Source organism: Urocampus carinirostris, chromosome 18, assembly GCF_059441175.1.
Source record: "Urocampus carinirostris isolate Australia breed hairy pipefish chromosome 18, RoL_Ucar_1.0, whole genome shotgun sequence".
In the NCBI taxonomy this organism is placed as follows: Eukaryota; Metazoa; Chordata; class Actinopteri; order Syngnathiformes; family Syngnathidae; genus Urocampus; species Urocampus carinirostris.
The window spans coordinates 3,498,439-3,512,556 of NC_142366.1; the positions used below are offsets into that span (position 1 = coordinate 3,498,439).

The 14,118-nt window shown below is 39.5% G+C and overlaps 1 protein-coding gene across 2 annotated transcripts in view; it reads left to right on the forward strand.

Moving 5' to 3' along the window:
- Positions 1–14,118, forward strand: part of LOC148348045 (nuclear receptor-binding protein 2-like) — a 45,578-nt gene that overhangs the window by 28,125 nt on the left and 3,335 nt on the right. For both annotated transcript variants that reach the window (XR_015847568.1, XM_088322177.1), the window contains exons 6-16: positions 1,361–1,455; positions 1,522–1,545; positions 1,946–2,032; positions 6,949–7,004; positions 7,067–7,162; positions 12,133–12,265; positions 12,359–12,461; positions 12,533–12,583; positions 12,654–12,789; positions 13,881–13,934; positions 14,038–14,101. Coding sequence is in view for 1 of the 2 variants with exons in the window: in XM_088322177.1 (XP_088178303.1) it covers positions 1,361–1,455; positions 1,522–1,545; positions 1,946–2,032; positions 6,949–7,004; positions 7,067–7,162; positions 12,133–12,265; positions 12,359–12,461; positions 12,533–12,583; positions 12,654–12,789; positions 13,881–13,934; positions 14,038–14,101 (899 nt within the window). In the remaining variant the exon portion in view is untranslated. The remainder of the gene's footprint in view (positions 1–1,360; positions 1,456–1,521; positions 1,546–1,945; positions 2,033–6,948; positions 7,005–7,066; positions 7,163–12,132; positions 12,266–12,358; positions 12,462–12,532; positions 12,584–12,653; positions 12,790–13,880; positions 13,935–14,037; positions 14,102–14,118) is intronic.

The window sequence follows — 14,118 nt, forward strand, 5'->3', positions numbered from 1 at the left end:
GTACTGGCTGACGTTTCTTTGTTGCTATTGCAGCACTGTAAACCCCCAGATACTTAAATCGGTTCTGAGGTTGGGTTTGCAAAGTGAAATATGTTACTCAATAGCAGACCAGCAATTTATATAACATCAACCAATAGCAGACAAGTATCTTAAAGACCTACTGTAACTCGTCATACGCATGGATGCCGCAAAGTTTTTGGCCATGCAAAATAATTTTTTGTTTATATCATATTTTGGGAAAAATGCCATTAAGAAAGCCCCCCAAAAAAATCTTATCCCACAGAGCGACATGAAAATGTCATAAGGTGTCCAGAGGGTCCACTGTAGGCAGCAGTATCTCCTCTAATAACTCATTCGGTGCCATAACGTAAAATTGCTTTTTCAGAAGAATTGTCTCTGAGTGCCAAAACCTAAAAATAGCTATTCAAAAGGATTTGACACTGCTGATCAGTAAGTATTGAGCTTCTCGAAATTATTTAAATATGATAAATCACCACTAGATAAAAGGAGTGGCTTTGATCATATTGATCATATCTTTGTCAACACACGCCTTTTTTTGTTTCCTGTGTCCACTGTATGACACTTTGTTCCAGTGTGTCAGCAGCTCATTTGCCGAGTCCCAAAGTGTGATGTGAAAAGCAAACTTATAAGTATAAGACAGTTTGATGATTTGAATCGTTATTATTTTTTTTAAGAATTACAAAGTCACTTCATCATCGTTGGGAAAACAGGAATGACGTTTCGTGCACGTCTGCAATCGTCAAATCATGTGATCACGTCACCGGAAACATTGAGGGCTAAAAAGGTCTTGCAAAATTCATGCATCGTTCATGCATAAGTTCAATGTTCTTGCAATAGAATGTTATTTTACAAGCAAAGTGCCCTTGTGTTTATGGAATGTATTGTTTAGATATCATAGGTATTACAAATATATATTAAAAAGCATCAAAGTTTAAGTTGTGCTTGAAATGCATCCTTTCACAAAAAGCATTTTTTTCTGTGTCTTGGAAACAAGTATTTTTAAGCAACCTAGCAATGTTCAACTGTTGTTTACTCCACAATGGTTGAAGCTAGAATGAAAGATGAGTGTTCAAGCTTTCTTTTGATGTGTCATATGTCTACATTCGTTAAAATGGCAAAAATTGGCTTGCACCGGCACTTCCCATTTGAGAGAAACATCTCTCACTGAATGAGTTAATGTGTGATCCTCTTTTATTATTTTCTTTCCCCCTCATGTAGGTTTTAGACCAGGGGATGGTGTAATAATAGTCTGTAGTTTGCAATAATCTGTGGCTCTTTCAGCCCTTTGACATTCCATGTGATTAAGGGCTATACCAATAAAAATAAACATGACTTGCAGTTATTTACACTCCTGCGATCCGCCGATCATCCACGGCAACCTGACGTGTGACACCATCTTCATCCAGCACAATGGACTCATTAAGATCGGATCAGGTCTGATACCTTCCTGGCTTCCCTTGCTGCTACTGCAGAAAGAATAATTGTTTTTTTTCTCCGCAGTATGGCATCGGCTCTTTGTTAATGGTAAGGAAAAAAAGGCGAATACAGTTTGTTTTAGAGCTGTCAAATGGTTGAACTATTTAATCAGGATTAATCACACCCTTCCATAATTAACTTATTTGGACGTTAATCATACACACACAGAAAGTAATTGAGAAGCACCGATTTAATTAGATACCTAAAGACAACCAAATGGATTTACTAAAACATTAATTTCATTAGCTTATTTTAACCCTACTTTGAATAATTTGAGGATGGTAAAACCATAATTATAACATAGTTACAATACAGTAATAACATGATAAGGTGTTATTCTAGACATGCGTATCAAACTGGTAGCTCTAATTAGTATCAAATAGTATCTTTCTGGTTCAAAAAGTTTAGTTTCTGCTGTTTTCTTGTGACTTTTATCTCCTCTTTCCAGTATTCCCAGATGCCAACGTCCAGGGAAAAGGGAGGCAGCATCGCGACGAGCAAAGGAATCTTCATTTCTTTGCACCAGAATATGGAGGTAAATCTGTAATTTTTTACTTGAACTTTAAAGGTACATTGTGTAATATCTGACCACTAGATGGCACTGTATTGTGTTATGCAAACTAAAACTAGTGCCAAGTCAGCTGTGTTGGAGCAAGATGCCAGACAAACATGGTGGCGACTACTACGTACGGATTCTGCTATGTAAAAGAAATACACATTTCTCGACCTATAACCACTTATAAAAAATAACATTCGTATATTAATGTATTTTTGCTTAGTGTTCAAATCAAATGTTTTTTTTTAACTGAATAGTTTTTTTTTTACCACTAGGAGCAGTGTTCATTTTACCTCTGAAAAGTGATGGGTCCCGGGGACTCGCATGCTCAAAAATCTATGGGTCCCAACAGAGATCTATGGGTCCCCAAAATTTAGTGTTATCGAGGTTGAAATCGTAAATGGGCAACAAATAAATCTATATATTCATTCAGTTTTAATCATCAAATTATTAATTCATTTTCTGCATCAAATTATTGTTGGTAATATACCCATTAAAGGGATAACCACAAACCTGTCTTTTTTATTTTCTCCTTTTATACTTCCTTTTTTTCTTAACTTCTTTATACAACATATTTCGTAATATCAATCATCAAAGCAAGTGAGCCGTTTTAGAGCCGGCTCTTTTTAATGAGTTAAGCCAAAAAAGCCGGTTCTCTAAAAAAAGACGTACTTCCTTTCACTACACAACGAGATCTCGTTGGCCGAAATCGGCGTGCAAACGAAAACTCGAACCGCGAGACCAAAACAATAATGGCGGATCTGCCTGACGAAAAGTTTGGAGTGCAGTAAATCTTTGTTAAAAAAAAGTAATCGGGTAATAATGACAATTTTGTGGCAAAAAGGTTGCTCCCGGGGACGCACGTTGATTTGAGACTATGCGTCCCCAGCAAAAATGATGCGTCTAGGACAGGGATGGGCATACTACGGCCCGGGGGCCACATGCGGCCCGTTAAACATCTTAATCCGGCCCGCTGAATTGGAAATAATTAAATTAATTAACCTTGTTACTGTTTTATTTCTCTGCAATTCTGATGTTTCACCACTGAGTGGCGCACTCTATATACTGTATATTAGCTTTGTTGAGGTGAAGCGTAAGACTACTTCTCCACGTTTACACCAGTTGGAGACGAAGAAGAAGAGCTTGTTTACATTCAGCGGACTATCGATAGTTGACGTTACGGAGGCTGCAGAAACAAACCTGTCATCTGTGTTGGGGGAATAATAAAGTCAATATTTATGTTCCAATCAAAGCCTGTATCTGTAGCGCACCAGTGTGTAGCATTTAATCCGGTCTATTAGTAGAAACAACAAACTGCAACGTTTCACTGCTGAATGAGCCGTTTGTATACACATAGCGTAAACACCCGATGGTCAGTTGCCCTGACTGACCATCGGTTACTATGACCTGGATGAATGAGAATCTCCACAGACATAGAGTACACACGTAAACACTGTGATGGAGACTGTCCAGGGTGTGATCACTGCCTTTCACCCTGTGTGAGCTGAGGAGAAGCACCAGCAGACCCCGCGATGCCAGTTGATACGAAGCGGGTGAAGAGATATATATTTAGGAGATGAATAAATGAATGAGTAGCGTATCCGCGGCGCCGGTATGCTGCGCCGCCATCTTGAATACGGTCCCTGATAAAGGATAAAAGCCTGTTGTCACAGAGATTGTGGAGACATACACTAAGCCAAAATAAAAATGTCGTCAAGTTAAAGGCTTGAAAAAAGTCGAAATCATTTAGAATTAAGATTAAATGCAATTATTTGATAAAATAGATGTCGGGATTTGTCAAAAAAAGTATTCAAGTTTTAAATCAATAAAAATAAACAATAAATTAGGCTAACATTTTATTCAGTATTTTGTGTGTTTTCCTTTCGAATCTAAAACTGATTTAATTCTATTTTTCATACTGAATTATATTTTTTGTACAAACTCAGTATCAATAGATGTCCATATGGAAATGATTTGTTTTTTCAACTCATCAACTAATAAAAAAAAAAAATATTTCCAAGCTTTCGTTTAATCAGTGCCCAAATATGTTCGGGATATTACAGACATGGCGCGAGACGGCATTTACATGCCCTTTACATGCCCTTTACCCTTTGACCCCCCGCCCCTCTGTGAAGATGAGCAGACCTAAGAAAAAGAAAGTGGACAGAGAATGTCGAGTGTTCAATAAGGAGTGGACAATTAAATATTTTTTTACTGAACACCGATCATCTGCTGTTTGCCTGATATGCCAAGAAACTGTGGCGGTTTTTAAAGAGTATAATATTAGCCGTCACTTTGCCACAAAGCATGCTAACTATGCTAGCAAGCTGTCAACAAAAATCGGAAATCTGCTGCTGAGAAGTTGGCAGCTAATTTAAAGGCTCAGCAAAGTTTTCTTTTCCGTCAAACTGCCATTCAAGAGTCAAGTACCAAGGCCAGTTTTATGCTTTCATTCAAAATAGTAAAGGCCAGCAAACCACTGTCTGAGGGCGAGTTTTTGAAAGAATGTATGGTAGAGACAGCAGGTATTGTGTGCCCGGAGACCAAAGACAAATTTGAAAAAATCTCTTTATCACGGCGGACAGTGACTCGCCGTGTGGAACTAATTGATGAAGATATTATCAGCAGCTTAAACAAAAAGGCGAAGTCATTCACTTTCTATTCATTGGCACTGGATGAAAGCAACAATGTCAAAGACACTGCTCAGCTCCTCATTTTTATCCGAGGAATCAACAACGCTTTTGAAATAACGGAGGAGTTTTTGACAATGGAGTCTCTGAAAGGACAAACACGGGGAGAGGACTTGTTTGACCAGTTGTCTGCTGCGATCAAAAATATGAAGCTTCCCTGGAGTAAACTTGTCAATGTCACCACAGATGGATCTCCGAATTTAACGGGAAAAAACGTTGGCCTGCTGAGGAGAATCCAGGATAAAGTGAAAAATGAAAACCCTGACCAGGATGTCATTTTCCTCCACTGCATCATCCACCAGGAATCTCTATGTAAATCGGTGTTACAGCTGTATCATGTTGTGAATCCTGTGGTGAAACTTGTTAACTTCATACGCGCACGGGGACTTCAGCACCGTCAGTTTATTGGATTTCTGGAGGAAACTGATGCGGATCACCAGGACCTGCTTTATCACTCCCGTGTCCGCTGGTTGAGTTTGGGCAAAGATTTTCAAAGAGTGTGGGAGCTCAAAGAGAAGATTTGCGTGTTTTTGGAGCGACAGGGGAAGACTGATGAGTTTCCTGAGCTGAGCAACAAGAGCTGGATGTGTGACTTTGCGTTTGCTACGGACGTTTTTTTACACTTAAATGAGCTCAACGTGAAACTGCAGGGGAAGGTGCAGTTTGTGCATGACATGTACACAAACGTGAAAGCCTTCAAATCCAAGCTAGCTTTAATCTCCAGGCAGTCATTCACTAATTTTCCTACACTTGCCACACTGAAAGATGCCGGAGCAAAGGTGAAGAAATACAGTGAGTCACTGGATGCACTGCGTGCAGAATTCTGCCGTCGTTTTTTGGATTTCAACAAAATTGACAAGTCACTTCATTTGGTGGCCTGTCCTCTGTCACAAGACCCCGAAACAGCTCCAGAGGAGCTTCAGATCGAACTGATCGACCTTCAGTCCGACCTTGTCTTAAAAGAGAAGTTCAACTCTATGAAACTAAATGACTTCTATGCTTCACTCAATGAAGCCGCGTTTCCAAATCTCCGGCGGAAAGCGCAGATGATGTTGGCTTTGTTCGGCTCAACCTACGTGTGTGAACAAACCTTCAGCGTCATGAACATCAACAGAGCCAGCCACAGATCCAAGTTAACAGACCTACACCTCAGATCCATTCTGAGAATCGCCACAACAAAACTCACTCCAGACTTTGATGTGCTGACTAAAAAAGGAGACCAACAACACTGCTCCCATTATAATGCCATTATGGGGCGGCAGTAGCTCAGGAGGTAGAGCTCGTCTTGGGATCAAGGGAGGGATCCCGGTTCGAATCCCGGCTCGTCCGTGTTACATGTCGAAGTGTCCTTGGGTAAGACACTGAACCCCTAATACCTCCAATAAGCAGGTTAGCGCCTTACATGGCTGCAAGGCCGCTATTGGGAAATGTGGAGCACATTGTAAAGCGCTTTGGGAAGTCATTGACTTGAAAAGCGCTATATAAATGCAGATCATTTCATTTCATTCATTTCATGCTCCCATTAAAATGTGTGTGTCTCCGTGATGCGCAGGTTGTCAAAATTCGTTCGTAGTTCGTAGTTCGTGCAGATCAAATATAACGCGCTCCACAGACTGACTTGCTGCAACTGTTTCATTCTTGCACTGGTCGTTGTTCACTTTTGGCACCGGGGAAACAAATTGAAGAGAAGAGAGCAGTACAAGTACGTGTGCATCTCCTACCGTTTTTGAAAAAAAAAAAGACAGTCAAGAGGAGAGTGATGGTGATATCCTGAAGGATAACAGAATTTTCAGTGCTTTAAAATAAAATAGTTATTCGTTTAATTTTCTCTGTTTAAAGACTCATTTCAAAGTCAGAGATTTTGTTGTAATGCTTTCCTTCATTTTCATTGGAAATTAAAGCATGTGTTTTCTCTATATCTCAGATGTGTATTTTTTCTCCAATGAGGTGAGGTTACCAAAGCATCCATCTGCTCCTGTTCCGGCCCCTTTGTCAAATGTTAGAATTCAATGTGGCCCGCGAATCAAAAAGTTTGCCCACCCCTGGTCTAGGACGCAGGGACGCGGGCAAACGAGAACACTGTAGGAGGCACTAATTATTACACACTGTCCCTTAAAAAATAACTAAACTTGCCTTGTTAAAAGTGAACAGCATTTTTTCATCCCAGCCCTTTGATTCTTCTACTTCTATTGTGTTTTTTCCCAGCTGGTGAAGATGATTACGCCATAGATATTTTCTCCTTCGGTATCTGTGCTTTGGAGGTGAGAAAACACTGCCTTACGTGAATGTGCGTCTGTGTTGACAGATGATTTATAACCTTTAGATGGCAGTATTGGAAATCCAGGCCAACGGAGACGCTGCCGTCTCCAAGGAGGCCATCGTCAATGCCGGCCAATCCTTGGAAGACCCTCTCATGAGAGTAAGAGAAAAAATTACACAAATTTTATTTTATAATACATATAATACTATTAAGCAGTTTTTGCCTTATTTATACCCAAGCTTGGTGAGTAGCGGAATACATGTAACAGCGTTACGCAACCAGTATACAAAAATAAAACTATTTCGTTGCAGTTACAGAAAAAAAGGCGTAATCAAATTACAGAAAAATACTATGTAATTGAAGTGTAATTAAGGAGACAACATCAACAAACAAGTATGAACATATAATGAAATAACATGTATTGCAGTGTTCATTTTACCTCTGAAAAGTGATGGGTCCCGGGCAATGTTCCCTCTAATTTTCCACAGGTCTGAGCGTTCACACAAAGTCGGTGAGCAACGCTTGAAACAACAGTGAGCAACCATAATCCCAAGTGTGGCAAGATAATTAATTATCAAACATGTCCAAAACTTGACATCAAGTTACATTTTGCTGAGTTTCCGGCAATGCAAAATTATTTTTCTCTTTTGAATAAATTGACCCGTGTACTATTGCAAAGGTTGTACGGCCTACAAACGCCATTTGTTCTTACAATTCTTTCACAAGATATCCATTTCTTTTTATTTCCTGATATATTTTGTCGCATAATATTAACATTTTTGGGGGCTTATTTAGTCGGTTGTAAGATACAGAATTGTACTTAATCACATTTTATAGTGGAAGTACAATGTTGGCAACAAGATTTACTTGATATAATTGGAAATTATTTGAATGCAACACAAACTTTTTCTTCTTTTGTCTGTGTTTTTTTTCTACTTTTTTTTAATTTCTTTAAAAAAAATCTCATTGTTCATTTTTTCCCGAGCTGTTACTTTTTTGTCTTTGTTCTCTGGTTCCTTTTTTCTACATTTTTTTCTTTTCTTTTTTTCTCGGCTTTGTTCTAATTTTTTCCTTCTTTTTTTCTCTCCCTTTTGTTTCTTTTTTTCTCAGCTTTTCACTACTCTTTCATTTTGGTATTTTTTTCTTTTTTGTTCTATTCCCCCCTTCTTTTAAGTCATTTTGTGCATATTTTTACATAATATTTGGTCATGTTGGGATTAAAGAAGCAAAAATAACCTGAAGAGCCGTTTAGGACCCGAAAGAGACGGTTCCTTTTAGTTAGCCGAGCTGAAGAAGCCGGTTCTAGACCAACTCTACTAACTTTACTCAACTTCGTTCTACTCTGACTCGACTTCAAAATACCGCATTTAGGACACAACGTCAGGGGGAACCCTTGTATTTGTACCTTCATGCACTGTAACTTTGACTTAAGTCGCTTCTTAATTAGTAATTTTGAGCCCTCATTTTTGTGCGCTGGCTAGATTTTCTTGTGCGCACAGAATATGCGAGCAGTGCGCAATTGCGCAGCTTAGAGGGAACACTGGTCCCGGGGACTCGCATGCTCAAAAATCTATGGGTCCCAACAGAGATCTATGGGTCCCCAAAATTTAGTGTTATCGAGGTTGAAATTGTAAATCGGCGACAAATATATAATATAACTCATCTCATCTCATCAGCCGTACCGCTTATCCTCATTAGGGTCGCGGGGGGGCTGGAGCCCATCCCAGCCATCTCCGGGCAGTGGGCAGGGGACACCCTGAACTGGTTGCCAGCCAATCGCAGGGCACACAGGGACAGACAACTCATTTGCTCATTCACACCTAGGGACAATTTGGACCAATTCACCTGAAAATGCATGTTTTTGGAACGTGGGAGGAAACCGGAGTGCCCGGAGGAAACCCACCCAAGCACGGGGAGAACATACAAACTCCGCACAGGAAGTCTGGAGCTGGATTTGAACCCACGACAGGTTCCCATGACATGAACTGTGCCGCACAAGCGCTAACCACTGCGCCGCCGTGCTGCCCTCTATATACTCATTCAGTTTTAATCATCACAGTTTATTGGTAATACAAATCAGTTATCAATTCAAGATTTTGCAGTTCACAAAAATATTGTACATTATCCAAAATAATATTGCTGAAATAATTATATTAATCAATATTTTCATTCAGTTTTAATCATCACAGTTAATTGGTAATACAAAGCAGTTATCACTTCAGATTTTTCAGTTCATATATTCTTCGTGGTATCCTGTCACGCCACAGTTGTAATGCCTTCTCAAGGTCCAATCCATTATCATCCTCCTCATAGCGTAACCAGGAATAAAATTAAGTCAATTTTGGCAGAAAAGTCCTTATCTTGCTTAGGAGTATTATTTTGTTTATTTTCTTTCGTCGAGTCGTTCGCTTCAACACACATGTTTTCCTAGCCTCTCGTGTTTTCCTAGCGAACTTCCAAAGAATTTCCCCGCCGTTTTTTCGTGCCGGAATTATTGCCGTTGTTGTCACTTTCGGCATTTTGTTTCGACTTATTACTGACACTGAAGAAATTGCCAATTTTGTGTTGATTTTCACCTTAAATCGACCACAACCACCACAACAATGACGTAATCTCGAAGCAGCGAGACCAAAACAACAATGGCGGATCTGCCTCACGAAAAGTGCTGTAAATCTTTGTTAAAAATAAAAGTAATCAGGTAATAATGACAATTTTGTGTCGAAAAAGTTGCGTCCAGGGGACTCACGTTGATTTGACACTATGCGTTCCTGGCAAAAATGATGCGTCTAGGACGCAGGGACGCGGGCAAACGAGAACACTGGTAATGATGAATGCAATTTAATGCTAGGGAGCATGTGCCCTCTTACACAACATCCTTTCAAGCATCCATTCATTCGCTTTATGCACTCATGCACGTGTGCTTCACATTTACAGTATTTTCCGCACTATATGGCGCACCTAAAAGCCTTTATTTTTTTCAAAAGCTGACCATGCGCCTTATAATACAGTGCCCCTTATATATGGATCAATATTAAGTCGCAAAGTCTTGCAACTAAGGCAAGCAGCCGCCGACTAGATTTTCCCCCGTAGGCGAAGTAGTCCGCGGTGTATGCTGGGATTTATATACCAGCGTTTCATTTCCTAACCAATGTGTCAATCATCATTTGAATCAGTCACTATTGGCTAAAGTTATTCGGAGGTAAAGGGGGCGGATCCTTTTTATCATTTACAGGCTCGCATAGGCTAAAGGGGCGAAACAAAGCCTGCAATTGGCCAAAAAAGATGAATGTGAATCACACGTTGGGTTGCACTACGGCATAGAGAAGACTTTTTTACTATTCTGTATTTGTAAATATTTTACTCTCCTGGATTCACTACACTCACGGTTGTAAGAAGACCATGGTTACGTATCATTATTGAACGTGATGGCTGCAAGAGAACTTAGGTGAGCTATGCGGCTTTATATTTTCCCGGTATCTTGTTTTAGAACGATCTTGATGTTTCTGTGATGAGTCTATTTTTAAACTAAATTTAAATTCAAAGTGTTTATTGTCATAATAAAATTCTTACTTTGCTATCCACACAGTTGCCAGCAAAAAATAAAATGGAAACTAAGAAATGTTTGGCATTTCTTGAATCCCAAGACTTTAACCTTCTGAATCATATTTGGAATGATGCATTTGAGTTATTGGTGACATCGTACAGACACTGTTTCCGTACATGTCTGAGACACGTATTTGCTTCTTTGCAAGCTTTCGGAATGTTAAGGGGGTAAAAAGTTTGACTGAACTATCTGACTGTTTTGTCAACGTTCCCATTGTAGCGCCTAAAAATCCGGTGCGCCTTATGCGTGGAAAATATAGGACCAAAAACAATTTTTTGGGGTGCGCCCTATAACCCGGTGCGCCTTATAGTGCAGAAAATACGGTACATAGACATAATGCACTCATAGATGAATTATAGCTATCACTGACACTAGACAGAGATGACCTAATCTTGCTTTCCTCTATTTTTTTTAAAGGTTACATAGTTCATTTATTTTTAAAAGAAAATTGGTAATTTTACTCATATATAGTTTATCTTGTCTTTTATTAGTACATTTGGTATTAAATTAATCCAAAAGTAATTGAGCCTTTGCTCTGAAAATGCTGGTCTACTAGTGATCCCAAGAGCCAAGAAGAGATCCGCAGGTTCGGGAGCGTTTACCATTCGGGCTGGCCCGGTGCTGTGGAATGCTGAGATTCGATCTGCAACCTCTGTGGAAATGTTTGAATCTAAGCTTAAAACACACTTCTATTCAATAGCATTTGAATAACCTATATTTTATGTTGACAATATCTGTTTATTTGTTATTACAACATCCATCTAGTTTACAGGCTGGGGGCGTCGTTGGTGTCATGCTCTTTCCGGACATCTTCAACATCTTACCTAATGTTTACTATTATGTGTACAGTAATGCTAATTGTAATTCACCCTGGTCAATCCTGGAAGGGGGATTACGACATGTGAGGTCCTTTTTCAAGGTTTCTCTTTTTTCCTCACACTGAGGTTTTTGAGTTGTTCCTTGCCCGCATGCTGGTTTAAGATCAGGTAATTGTGTAATTTTGTAATTGTAATCCTGTGCAGTCCTTTGAGACATTTTTGTGATTAAGGGCTGTATAAATAAATAGCCCTTGGAAGGGGGATTACCTAATGTGCGGTCCCTTCTCAAGTTTTCTTCATTTTTCTCATGTTGAGGTTTTTGAGTTTTTCCCTGCCCTCATGTACGTTTTAGATCAGGGGATGGTGTAATGATAGTCTGTGGCTTGCAATAATCTGTGGTCTGTGCAGCCTTTTGAGACTCTTTGTGATTAAGGGCTATACAAATAAACATGAATTGACTTGATTAGAAAGTAATCAAGTTATATTACTGTAATATTATAGTATTAGGATTACTTTTTCAACAGGTAACTAGTAACTGTATCAGATTACATTTTTTAAGTAACCCTCTCAACCATGTTTATGCCGCGCTCCGTATCATTGTGCTTCTCCTTCCGATGTGCCAGCTTTGGCCGCCAATAGGCACTGTAAATCTGTCCATTTAGAGTTGTCACATCAGCAATCAAAATAGAGGTTGCCTCTCTTTGTAGGAGTTCACCCAATCGTGTTTACGCCCCGAAGCTAAGCTCCGCCCCACCGCCCATGACCTTCTGTTCCACCGCGTCTTGTTCGAGGTGCACTCCCTTAAACTGCTGGCTGCCCACTGCCTAATTAACAACCAGTGTGAGTCTCATAGCTTCACTCTCAGTCAGGAATCTTTTTTAAAAGACTTTTTTGACTTCCTCGTTTTATTTCCTAAATGTTGAATATTTGTAGACCTGCTTCCCGAGAACTGTGTGGAAGAGCGAACCAAGTCCTTTGACCCTAATGCCGTCATGGCCGAAATCAAGCATGAAGACAGGCTGGGAGTTCAGCTAAAGTAAACCTGTCTGTCTGTCCGTCTGTCTGTCTAAGCTTAGCTATACTTATTATATTTCTTACATTCATCAGGTACTCCCATGTATCCCCTTTGGAGCTGGACAAGTTTCTGGAGGATGTCAAGTAGGTAGAGCTCGGCCACTACGGCTCGATTGATAAGCCGAGATTCTCAACGTGCACTGTTGCTTTTTAGAAACGGGATTTACCCCCTGATGAACTTTGCCTCGTCCCGGCCGCATCCTGTCCCACGTGCTCTGTCTTTGTCCCAGGAGCAGGTGGAGACGGTCAAGACGCCTACGCCGGAACCACAGGAGACCGAGAGCAGAAAGGTTTACATGTCAACATTGATAATCTCTTAAATGTACAGTAGATCATGGGATACAACTTCAATCTTTTCTGAGGTGGGAATAGCTAGGGATAAAACCTTAGGTAATTAGTGCCTTACTCCAGGTGAAAACATTAAAATAACAAAGTAGTATAAAGTAAGTACTACTAATGGGTAAAATATGCCCATATGATTAAATAACATTATAAATAAATATTTTTAAGCTAATTATGAGGGGAACCTTTTATGTGCCTTCTTTGTATTTCTTAATTGCAAGCTTCATTTCTTTGGTTATCATGTTTTTGCTTCGCCCTTTAGCATCACTGGAAGCCTTGGACCCGTAGTAAATGAATACAGTACAAAGATTACGTATTGTTTTGCTGATGTGTAAAGTCTTTACGAAGTGCACAATATTCTGGACTGATTGAAGAGACGGAAAGGCATTTTGTGGGAGGGAGTTCAGTCAATAGCATATCGGCATTTTCATGATGCTGTGATAAACACTTCAAGCAGACCAGAATTTTATATGACACTGAATAATAGCAGGCAGGCATCTTAGCAATGTAATACGTCAAACATAGAAACACAAATGTGGCATACAAAATAATTTGTTGTTGATGTATTTTTGAGAAATGCCATAAAAAGGTGAAAAACATTTTATTTCTTAGTTCCAATGGTTATCATGTTTTACTTCTCACTTCAGCATCATTTCAAGCCTTGGGACCCATAGCGAATAAATACAATGCAAAAGATACTGTATCGTATCACCAACTCACCAAATAATTTCTTGTTGATGTTGTATTAAGAGAGAAATGTTGTAACAAAGGGCCGAAAAACATCTTATTCCACACCGTGCAGTGAAAATGTTAAAAGATAGGGATGCTATATCCATGAGGCCTATTGTTGGTGTATGCAATGTATTTATTTATTGTGAAAACACTAGTTTAGCTATATGTTCAGCACATAAAAAGTTTTCATGTTAAGACTTCAATTGCACAGGTTAAAAAAAGAAGTTATATTTTAAATATTTTGACACTAACAACATCATAAATATAATTTTATTTTGTCCCAGTGTAATACATTATATTTTGTCAGGTCATTCAGATGCACTGCAACTTGGAATCAAACGAGGAAGGGACCAAAACTCATGTGAGTCTGGTGCATTGCCGTAAAGCTTCGCTTATGGGCTCTATGTCGCAACTGGTGTATCTTTTACCACTTTAATGTGACCTTTTTTTCCCCCTCATCGCAGCTTTCTTTATTTCTCAAGATGGACGACAAACTTCACCGACAACTTAGCTGTGACATCCTTCCGAGTAGGTTGAGCACTTGA